The 12,310-nt window shown below is 39.4% G+C and overlaps 1 protein-coding gene across 1 annotated transcript; it reads right to left on the bottom strand.

The window, feature by feature from the left end:
* Positions 1-403: 403 nt before the first annotated feature.
* On the bottom strand, positions 404-11,113 carry LOC310928185 (moesin-like; the record flags this gene model as incomplete). The annotated part of the gene is given in 16 exon segments (XM_083890678.1): positions 404-568; positions 3,053-3,286; positions 3,699-3,791; positions 4,194-4,354; positions 4,532-4,662; positions 4,788-4,951; positions 5,539-5,635; positions 7,353-7,499; positions 7,607-7,690; positions 7,793-7,944; positions 9,580-9,702; positions 9,877-9,972; positions 10,137-10,220; positions 10,427-10,474; positions 11,026-11,043; positions 11,045-11,113. Coding segments are annotated over 16 exon segments (1,866 nt in total).
* Positions 11,114-12,310: the final 1,197 nt, after the last annotated feature.

The following is a 12,310-nucleotide window of genomic DNA, read 5'->3' as shown; positions in this document are numbered from 1 at the left end:
AGCTCAAAATACGGACGTCAAACAGAAACACATGGCAGTGGTAGTGGCGTTTAAAGTGCTGTTTATTCCTGCTGTTTTGGTGTAAAATCCACAACATTCATTAAATCCTGAGTTGTGACCAGATGGGCTGTATGAACTAAACGCCAGGGTTACTTCTTGGGATAATGATAGTTTTAAAGTATTTACGTTGATCTTCTCATAAGCTGTCTAAATAGTCTTGTTTGAAAACCAAATCATTAAATCGTGACTATCAATACAATGAATTAGCTGTCATTTTCAACTTTCAATTTATTTACTAGCTCTGAAATTGTCTGAAACTACACCTCAAAAATATATTTGTGTGTCCAGTTCTTCATCTCTCCTTGCCTTGCCTCCAGTCTGAGTAGGGCCACAACACGCGCTCTCACATGGACTCAAATTCATCGATACGTTGCTTGGTGTTGCCCTGACGAATCTGACGTAGTGTCTTGTATTTGTCGCGGCCCGCCTTCACATTCTCAGCATGGATCAGGTCATTATGGGTCTTTTTGCTCTCGTCCACAGCTCCAGCCAGCTCAGCGCTCAGGAACTAAAAGAGAACGCAAACATGCAGTGAATGAAATCCTCTTACACTAGAATCTTTGTGAGACTATTCAGAAGCCTTACCTCTCAACAACACACTCCCCCCCAATCCCCATCTGAAAACACTCTATTGTCCAGAGTTATTAAGTCCATTTTTGTGTTGAGTCCTCTGTGCAACAAACATATCTTGTTTTGTCAGTGAGATAGATACCAATTTCACTTCAGCTGTAATAGGCTCTGGACTGTATGAGATTTGCAACATGAATGAAAGAAACCCAACACAGGGATAATTTACCGGCAACAATGTTTGATTATTAAAAATGCAATGAGTTCTTGGTGATCATTTTTTTGCAACAGAGTCAAATCACTAAACCACTATTTAAACAGCACAACTGTGAAAAAGTGTGGGTTTCAAACCACATATTGTATAAGGTGGGACAAGACAGAGTCACTCTGAAATATCCTCCATATATCTTATTAAGCCTAGACCACTGAAATACTATTATGGACACCGAAAGTGAGAGCCTGTGGAAACAAAAAAAACAAGTTTCCAGCTCATCCTGTGTCATCTTGTGTCACAGCTTAGGCAAAGTGTTATTTTAGGCTCAGTTTTACTCATCGTCAATATCCTGATAGTAATCTGTTATGCTAACATTCCCAGGTTTCCAGGTACAATTTGCAGAAATAGATGTTCAGGGACTTCACAATGAACCACATATACCAACAAAGTCTTGTGGTGCATGTTTTACCCTGCGGAGACAATGATGATCTATTCAAAATGTCATGGCAATTCACATCATTGTCCTTGATGTTTAGGCTGAGGCAGTAAACAAACCAGGAGACGGCCTCACCACAAGTGGGCGAAAGGCTAAAGTGCCATGCCAACATGTTCCCAATGACACTGTCAAAAGGTATCATGCATGTGCAGTATTTCCCTACAGTCATTTAGCAGCCACCGTTGTTAGATTATTGACTCCATAAATGCCACACGATCAATTTATTCATCGATTCATCAGTGTGCCACTAACGATTGTCACTTGTGCAAGTGGCCACCAAACACTGCAAATTAAGATAAGGAAAAACAAAACAACAACAAAATGAATAACCTACAATTACTATTTGGACATTTAATTCAAAAGCAAGAAAGTCATCAGTTTGAATCCTGGTTCGACTAAGGGCCTTTCAATGTGGAGTTGTCATGTTCTAACTGTGTGCGCATGGGTTTTCCCCGGGTACTCAGGGTTCGTCCCACAGTCCAAAAACATGCAGAGGTAATTGGACACTTTAATTTGACCTGAGGTGTGAATGTGAGAGTGAATGGTTGTCCAGCTCTTTGTTGTTTTGCTCTGCAATGGACTGACAAACTGTCCAGGCTGTACCTTACCTTTCACCCCATGTCAACTGGACTTAGCTCCTGTATTCCGCAACCCTCATGTGGAGTTTGAAGCAGTAGACGATGAGTGAGTGAGTGAGTGAGTGAGTGAATAATGGGCCATGTCTTTGGGCCAGGGATACACTGATGTACCATATTCATCGTCATGATTTAGGAATTTAAAAATGTTTAACATTCTGGTTTGAGGATAGGATGATTTTGCTTTAAATAATGTAGAGATGTATAACTTGAAATTTTACCTAGGGACATTTAGGGAAAAGTCAGAGAACATCAGTGAATGCATTAGAATTCATAATTTAGGCACAAAGAATGTAAAAAAAGAAAAAGTATGAACCACAGTGGTGCAGGCATGGCTAAAATCTGACAGAGGTTGGGAGTTAATTTTGATTCAGTTATTTCATGTTGTTGATGCATTAAAGGTCCATTACAGTGGATTAATGTGTGCGTTGTGTCAACGCTTGACAGTGGGCTCGCCTGGCACTTGGTGCTGGAGGAAGTTATCAGAGGCTAGCAGAGCAGTGTTTGTCATGCTGACTGTGAAGCTTAAGTGAAGATGATGTGATGTTGGCATATCTGCCATTGTTGGCTGCACTTTGTCCAACAAAAATACCAATAGAACAACCTTGTGTGAGAGCTCACTTTAACCTGCGTAGTGTTTCAGCTAAACACATAAATGTGATTTAACTGGTCTGTTCCTGTGTTGGTATATTTGCACATCTTGTAAAGGTGAACATTTGCCAACTCCTGCCACTTGCAACACGAGCAAAGCAAAGCAACAAACCCACAGTGCTTGATGCTGCTCCATTCAAAGTGAATGAAAATCACTTCTATTTACACCTCCTCTGCGTATGTGTGAGTCCAGCACAGTCTCTGGTCTTAGTATTCAGCTGGGGTTGTTGTAAATTTAGTGTGAGTGGAGTGTGTTATCTCCTGATTAAAATACATTTGAAGGCATTTTGTGATTTGCTTGTCTGCAAACTTAAAATCTCAAGGGCAGCTCCAGACTTTCTAATCTGCTGAACTTGACCTATGACCAAAAGGGAGGAGGAGAGCAGCAAATTAGTGTTAAGGAATATTTAACTCCTCATTTGACCTTACCTTAAGGTTTTTCTGCAGTCTCTGGTTCTTCTGAGCCTCTGTTACTCTTTCCTCTTCACTGCGATCTCGGACCATGCCTGGAGAAGTCAGCTCAGCGCTCGCCTCTGCGCTGCTCTCATCAGTCTCATCGTGCTCGTGCATGTGGGGTTGAACTGAATCCTGAATCTGGACACCCATGAGTTTAGTCTTCAGCCCGTCTTTGGTTCGCTCCAAATCAGCTTCAGCCATCAACGCCTGCCAACCCACATGACATGTATTAAAGAGGCTGTATTTGAGACAAATGTATACTCTAACTAAATGATTGCTTGAGGTTTGCTTGCATAAGTGCAACACATTAGAAAATAGGTGTGAGAATAACACTGTGGTATAACAAGACAATGTGGAGATTATACTGGCAATCTTATATATTGCAGGCAAAGATTCCATTACAGTCAAGATAAAACTTGGCTCAGGTTTACTGTATGTGACAATGCAGTGTCAATGACAAATCATTCGATCAGTTTGAAAGTATAGTAAAAATCTTGTCGGTAGTAGAAGTTTTACTTCTATTTTACTCAGCTTTAACACTTGGTCGTGTCAGAAATTCCTCTTTGCTCATGTTTGATTCATCCTTCACCTCTCTTGTGGTTCTTTGATTAATTCTCACCCTTCCCTGCCATTTCTTTGCCTCCTCGTCCTTTTTCTTCTTGGCATCTTCCAGCTGGGAGATCTTAGAGGTAAGCTCTGCCAGCTCAGTGGCCTGTACACACACAGGCACACCAATGGGAAGAGAGTTAAAAGTGCTCTGGATCGGAGGTCAGTGTGCTCTATCTGCATGTGAATGTGTGTGTTTTTTGAGTGCTCTCATATCTATTCATATGCAGAATCACAGAGGTAATTTATATCAGTTCAAGATGAAAAAATACAAATCAGTTTTTGTTAAAAATCCTTTGTGATGTTAGACAGAATAATTTAATAAATCATTTAACAACACAAAGAACTAGAAAAAACTTTTTTTGGGGGGATATACATATATATATATACATATATATATATATGTATGTATATATATATATATACATTTTACAGCAAAACTTTTTAGGTACGAACAAATGTGCAATTGAATGACTATATTCAAATGCAAATGTATGTGGAAAAATACCAAGCCTTCCTGGTTCTTGATCTGAGTTTCAGAATGGTGTAGCAGGGCTGCTTTAGCTTCTACAGCCGCTCGGCGGTCCTTGTCCAGGAGCTCAGCCTCCTCCTGAGCAATTTTCCTTTCCTTCTCTAACTCAAGAGCCCTCCGAGTCTGCTCCTCCAGCTCTGAAATACACATGCACAAACATCCAGCACACGTGCAGACATCCCCCACGTATGATATTTAACAGATAATGCATTAAAAAGTAAGCCCATACATTATGTTATTATGTTTTTTAACATTTAACAAGAAAAAACTGAAGCTTGAGTTGAGAAACATTTGTATTCAGAAAGGTATCAGACCATCTTGAGCTCTCTTTGTCTGCTCTTCAATCTGTCTCAATCTCTCCATCAGCTCCATGGTCTCACGGGCAATCTTCTCAGTTTCCTTCTCGGCATTTTCTCGCTTTTTTTTCTCACTCTCAAGCAGAGCCCTGACAAGAGAATTGAGCATAAATACACATCTAAAAAAATATATCGCCTCGCAGTTCTTTCTTACAGCAAAGAGAACACACTGTAAAACTGTTAAAAAAGCCTACATTCATTTATCCACTCGTACCTTTCCATCTGCCTCTTATTCTTCTCCTGTTTGGCCTGGGCCTTCATCTGCTGCACCTCGATGGTATCAGGTTTACGCCTGCGCATGTACAGGTCATGATTCCCCATACACAATGCAAGGATTCGTTTGTTAATGCGAAGACGAGGAACGTAGAAAACGAAGTCCTGCAACACAAAAACCACGAGCAGTGATTGCCCCGGGGTTCATTTATGACACATAATCAACATCACATCTGTTTTATATTCAAGCATGGGCTTGAATAACCTAAAGCAATAGTTCAGTTGTGGGGGAATTCAATTTAATTTATTATTTTCCCCTGAACTTTTGGATGTTTTTCTTAAGCATGTGCGTGCGGTCACGCGGCAACTTGAACTGAGAAGCTAAACCCACGTTTGTCTGTTTGTGAACGAGATCATGTTCTATATCCACTGCGGTCATTACATTGTTCTGGTTTATGCTTTTTCAAACTTGGTATTTTTCCAGTAACAAGGATTCGGGGTTCTCTCACATCTACAGTGAAGAAATATGAAATATGAATAGGCATATCTTTTTGAATGTAGTTGTGAAAATGAATTCCTAATACTCACATTTGAAAAATATCTAATTTCCCACAAAATGATCGAGTTTATATTTTGACCTGACAGCAGCAGAGAAATGTACTGTATTTCATGAAATGTCATGGTCCATAGAAATTGGAGCTGCTGCAGCTCAATCACAATTATGGATCACTATTGACAATGTAATAGAATACCGGAGCCTTCTTGTCAATTGGCTTGATGAGGAATTTCTTGTCATTGAAGGAAATATTTCTGATCTCACTCCAGGGGAAGCCAATCTTCGGGGTCATCCTGTAAAATATAAAATAATATTATAAGCATTGCAGTTCTTCATAGCATAATATCATAATAGCATACAGGGCTCTGTCAGGCAATACTATCAGACATGACTGAGGGAGTATGAGTGCATTGATGGGCAGGTGAAGAAGCATTTATCCCATCAAGTAGATTAAACTTTTCCTGGACACTTCTTTAAGTTTTCAGTCATAAGCTCACCGGTCAGTCAAACATTTACTAGCTTTGCTGTTGCCTCTGTCCAAGTAAGTAGCAGCCTGTAGTGATGTCACCCACAAGAATTTGGTTTTGCCTGAGGATTTGCAATTTGGCCAGCACCATGTAGAAGTTTTGCAACCAGACATTTACCAATGTCCACTGCAGCCAGGCACCTATTAGGCAACAGCGGCTGTCAGTCACAGTGGTGTTCACTCAAATAGGCTGTGCTGTGCTTTGTTATCTATTTTACTCTAAATGGGAACATCATTTACAAAATTGACATCATGATCTATTGGAGGAGTTGAAACGAGCAATTTAGAGCATTAACTCTTCAGGAAAATGTTCACCGACATAGTAAATCAAGGGAGCAGCAGGCTCATGATCTTATAGACTTCCATTCAGAACCATTTCTTTTTCCAGCTCTTCTCTCACTATCGGGTTGTCCTGAGCCAGCAAACTGAAAGTCTTTGGCCACTTTTTATATACCATCATAAATCTTGTCACAATAAGAATCACTTCCTGTATGAAACGAGATCACTGCTATGTTGAGATAGGCTTATTAATTATTGTGTGAACTCATTTGACAAAGGTCTGAATGTAACTGTGAATGTATTTGTTTATGTTTAAAGGTTACACACTACAGCTTTAAATAGGAGCATCATAGGAGCATCAATATTCTCTCAAACCCACAATAATTATGACTACACCAAAGACATACACAAGTTTGCCATGTTCATAGAATAGAAAATAACCCTTTATTGTTAAAAAATACGACAACATTTTGTTGTTATCATTCACTCCTCCCAAAAAACGCACACTCACATACTCGCACATAAAAATGATGACGACCTAAAAGCAAATTAGTGCTATTTAAAGACATGTTTAAAACTGTTATTGCATATCTGCGTGCAGGAAACCGTCCTTAATTATTGTGGCAGTGGTGGGACAGGGCGTGGGATGATAGGACAAGAATTCATCACTTCAGTATGTGAGTTAGCAGGCTAAAACTGCTGAGCACTAAATTCAAACCTTTATAATATATTATGGATTTTTCAGTGAGGGAGAAAGAGCAGATGTGTTTTTCAGAAAGGTCTAATCTTACACTGAGCCTGAAGGGGCTCGTAATGTGTGTACAAAATTTAATGTGAGCAGTACATCTAGTTGTCAGCACATAAAATGTCAAAAATAGTAGCACCAGAAGAAAAAAAAAAACAATAGGTCACCAAATGAATTATTGTTCAAACAGATTCAAACAGAAACAAACACCATTTCGTCCTTAGGATTTGGGACAATTCGTCTACTGCATATTTTAGCTGTCCATCTAATTGATGAGCTATTTCAGTATAAAAACTGATCTCATTGTGACACAAAATGAGAGGTCACTAATTTGAGCACACAGTTTAGTGCTAATCATTGTCATAGTCCAAAGTAGTTGAAGACTGACCAGTCATCATGACATACAGGAGTGTACAACTTTGCCGGACACAGACATGTACATTTCAAAAGTGTGACTTACTTATCCTTTTTGTCGTAGATATTGAGGCCCAGTGCGTCCACTCCCAGCCACAGCTCTGATCCTTTCTTGTTTTTGATGCTGAAATAGTTAACCCCATACATCTCTAGATCCTGGGCTATTTTCAAATATTCCACCATGGCATCTTCTCTGTGGTGTGGAATAATTTAATGAGCTACAGAAAAACTGTTTGCCAAAACAAAAATTAATTAATGACTTTTTATAGACTGCAGACAGCACATGCACGGCTGTAGTACCTCAGCATTCCTTTGTGCTCCTGATGCCACACTTGAATTCTTTCCTCCCACTGATTCTTATTCAGTTTGTGCTGTTCCAAAACCCTGGGTTTATCAGTGGAAAGGACACATCAGTTAGATTCAAGTTGACTGAACCTGGAATTAAGGTGACCTCTGGTTAACACTTCAATGTAAAGGACTCACTACCTCTGTGGCAGTAGCTTCTCTTTTGTCAGATATCCTGGTACGTGATAGTCTTTCTTGTAGTCCCCGTGTTTGACCTGAACTGCATATGAGGCTAAGAGAACTGCAGTCTCAGGAGGACAGTATATGTCGTCATTTAAGATGCACTCCTTCACCTAACACACAGACACAGGCATTAATCTCTCATGTTTTTTTTTTTTATTCTATCATCATATATAACATAATAATTCTAAAACCGCTCACATGACTCATAGGCAATGGTCAAAAGTAACTAAGTACATGAGTTCTTGTACTTTACTTAAATTTGCAACATTTGTAATATACCTCTATTGTATTTTAGATGGAAATTATGAACTATCCACTCCACTACACTTCAGCCCCTTTTCCACCATATATGGTCCCAGCTCGCCTTGGCACGGCACGACACGGTTTAAGTTGGTTTTCCACTACATAGTGCTTACTCAATGTGGGCGGAGTCATCACTGCACGGCTGCATGAAACTGATGTGACTTTTTTACACGCGACACAAATGAGTGACTAGTGACTTGTAAAGCATCATTAGAATCAGTTCATTAAAAATATTTGTTCAGTACCTCTTCCATGACGGAGCACAGACTGAAATTTTTTTAGGGTTGTTTTCGTCTTTTTAACTGATCTACAATTCAGCATTGTTCGGCTTGATTCCTGTGTCGGATGGCACTCTGACCAATCAGTGGCGGGCACTCTGGCGACGTCATGCATAGTATCGCCTCAGCTCGCTTGGAACCTTGCCAGAAAAGGTATTAAAAAAAGTACCAGGTACTATCGCTAGTGAAAACGCAAAATAAACGTGCTGTGCCAAGGTCGAGCCTGTGGAAACACACAATGATTGACAGCTATAGTTACTGGTTACCATTTCGTTGGGGATTTCACACAGTGGCTTCACACTGCAAGAAAGCAGTGTGTATAATTGAAATCTTAGCAGTGCCATCAAATAGCTCTAATCTTCTCACACAGCTTCATTTTGATATAAATACTCAAATAGTCCAATATTTCATAAAAGATTGAGGATTACAGGAAAGGTTCAAGAACTGACATCAGAAAAGTGTGTCAGATTATTTCATTACCTCTCATTTTTCCTCATGTCTGATGTTTGTAAAACTGTATATAAAGTAGCTCAAACTTCCAACAGTAACAAGCTGGTCATGTTTATGATGCAGTATTAATCTTCTGATGATATCATAAATAATAACACTCCAGTCAAAAGTATCAACCTAGCACTAATATAATTACAATTTGCTATTAATTTGTTTCGAATTTCACCTTTACTTGTCATGAAGTACTTTAACAGGGTTGTAATCCTACTTCTACTTCCACTGTGTTTAGTTTGTGTACCTGAATCCATATTATGTATGCATGAACTCCCTTATGGAAAACCCAGGAGGATTATTGGGATCTGCTTGAGTCATCATGAAACCCCCACTGGTCGTTAAGACATGTTCAGAGTTTTGTTTTGATTAAGATCTCTTATTTGTCATCACGTGTTATGTGTGCCACTCTTGCATAAGATAACATTATTCACACTGCAATAACAACTAATACACATTTATGTTTGTTCTAGTGAAGTTAATATGAACTTGCATTTAAGAACATAGATTGTTTGTAAGGTAGGAAGACAGAAATATTGTCCAATATAATTCAGACATTCTGTGAGATAGACTATAAAAGCTCATTATTTCAAAACTGTGTTTTAAAATACAATTCTTATTTTTTTAAAAAAACATCCATACTCATTTGTACTTATCTACAACCTGCAGAAAGAAGAGGCGCTGCGTTGCCTCCTGGATCAGTTCATCTGTGACATCCTCAGGGTAAAACTTGGCCCTGAACTTGATCAACAAAGGGTTGTCCCTTTTCACATCTTGAGCTGTCACCTGGGATTGGCAGCCCACAGCAATGGGATGCCAGAATGAAGAAATAGATACTAATTAGCCTCAATGGGGTGATACAGTAACTTTACCGAAACCAGAATCATTAGTGCATCTTCATTTATATCCAGCTGTCAAGGGAGTCAGGTTGTGAAGCTCATACAAAAACTTTGTTCTCACCCTCTTGTTCAGTTTGAGCCACGTGGAGAAGCCTTTGCTGTCCTGATACTGGAGGCCAAAGAACCAGGTTTCCCTCAGCCCAATGGTCTTCACTATCTGAACATAATAAAAAACACATGATCATTTTTTGCAAGCCAACGTGCCTACTTGATACCTGCACAAGTATTTGTTCTGACATAAATCGCAATTCCAAATGATTGGCAATATATTTTTGAAATGTGACTTAAATTTGAAAATGATAAACTGTTCAACCCTAGTACCTGGTCAAAAAGTTGTTTGCCAGTTGTGCTGGGCAGGATGGCGAAGTCCAGCTCAGCATCCATGGTTGTAACTCGGACATTTATCTAGCAAAGAACACAAGCACACTGAGCTACAAGAGGAGAAAAAGATCCCTGCTGTTCGTTCATCTGTGTCACTGGAGAAGCATCAAGGAGCAGGCAGACTGAGCAAAAGAGCAGTACCACTTCTGAAATGGCTTTGTTTGTTATTTGAAACAATGCTTAATGTCTTTTTGTGACAGCAAAATGACCAAAAAAGAGTTGTTCCTTACATTCTTTTGTTCAACCAGGAGCATCCACTCACAAGAGGTTGGTGGGGACTACAATCAAAAAATGAAGCCCACAAAATATTTTAGACTTAACCAAGAACATGGGGGTTCATTCAGTGACGACTATTAATGGCAGGGTGAAACCAGTGACACCCGATTAACAACATTTATCTTGGATTGTACATTTACAGTTGTTCTACCATCTACACAACAGATTTGCACTTGTTGGTAGAAACTGACTGGTGAAATAGAGAAATTCAGCCAAAAAAAAAGTTCACTGCTCACAAGCATTTCTTCAGTTTGTTGTGCAAAGCAGCCTTCCACCAAAGCCTACGACAATACATTGATATAACAAATGTGCTGCGGTTATAAGACCGTTAAAGTAATTAAGGGCTTAGCATTTTGTTTGTGCAGAAAACGTGAGAACTCATTACTTCAAAGGGAACATGATATCATCACAGATTCAGCTCAAGAAAAGGACGAACAAACACTTTCTCGCAGACTTTACCTCATAGAGCAGGTTCACGCCTTTCAATCATACTACTGCCATAGCAATCTAGACATTCCAATAAAAGTATAATCAATTAAAGATCAATACTTACAGTTGACATTTGTGTTGTTGTTTTTTATTTCTAGTCGAAACACTTCTGGAGCAAGGTGCTTGTAGAAGCCTTTTCTCTGCGGAGTCATATGAAACTGCTTGCAATACCTACAAGGATTATAGTGAATGAGAATGGACCATTGTATTGTTCCCAAGTATGTCTTAGTTAATCCAGCAGCTAGGGGGCCCACATAATTTAGACTGACAGCCTTCATCTGCAGTGCTAGCTTTTTCCACTTACATTGGTAAGGATTTCGATTGATCATTACTCACCGAGTTCTAAGACGTGATCGGTGTCTGCTAAACTTATAGGGTCGGGCTTTAGCAACACCTCAGCACCTGCAGATGTTCCAGTAGCAGTCAAAGTGCCAGCACATTCTGCTATTCTATTAATCATTCCAGGTAATGTTTTAAGCAAATGCTGTTATGGCATACAGTCATCTTGTGGTTGATGGGGTGGTATGTTTGGCCCGACACTAACTGCACACATTGCAGCAAGAGCGTATTCATGTGAGCTGACAGAGCTGGCATACATACTGAGACCATGTGCCCAATAAGTCTCATTTCTGTGTAATACATTCAGTACATTACGTATATTGCATTTTTCTTATTTTGAATGCAACATTTTACTTCAACATTTCTTCCTTGAGATAAGCCAACGTCTACTTTCATGTGTGTCATTTGATCAGAACATTGAAAACATGACCAGCATATGTCCCCTTGATATGATCATAAACATTGCTTTACCCTGTCATTCATGTATTGTATAATGTAGTGGGTGGTGCAGTGACTAGCATTGTTGCCTCACAACAAGAAGGTTACCAGTTCAGGTCCTGGTTCTGTTTCTGAGTTTGCATGTCCTCCCATGTCCTCCCTGGGTACTCTGGTTTCCTCCCACAGTCCAAAAACATGCTTGACAGTAGGTGCGACTGTGAGAGCAACTGGTTATTCGTTTCTGAACACATGCCTTGTGATGGACTGACGCCTGTGGATAGTGGTTTTAACATTTAATCAGTTGACAGGGTATCAGGATCATTCTTACTATTTAAAACTACAGTTACATATCTGCAATTCAGTACTAGTCAGGACAACGTCACAGTTCAAGATATCTTCAATTATCCTCAATTGAAGATATCTACATTGTACTTCGGACATCTTGAAATAAGTTTCAGATAGTCAGAATGAAGTTGTAGATATCTGAAACTGGAAACTGAATAGTAGATACAGTCAGGACCATACATATTGGGCCATCAACACAATTATCTTCTTTTTGGCTCTGTACACCA

The sequence above is a fragment of the Microchirus variegatus genome, assembly GCF_963457635.1.
Source record: "Microchirus variegatus genome assembly, chromosome: 6".
NCBI classification, from domain to species: Eukaryota; Metazoa; Chordata; class Actinopteri; order Pleuronectiformes; family Soleidae; genus Microchirus; species Microchirus variegatus.
This window is presented reverse-complemented; position numbering and strand designations above follow the sequence as displayed.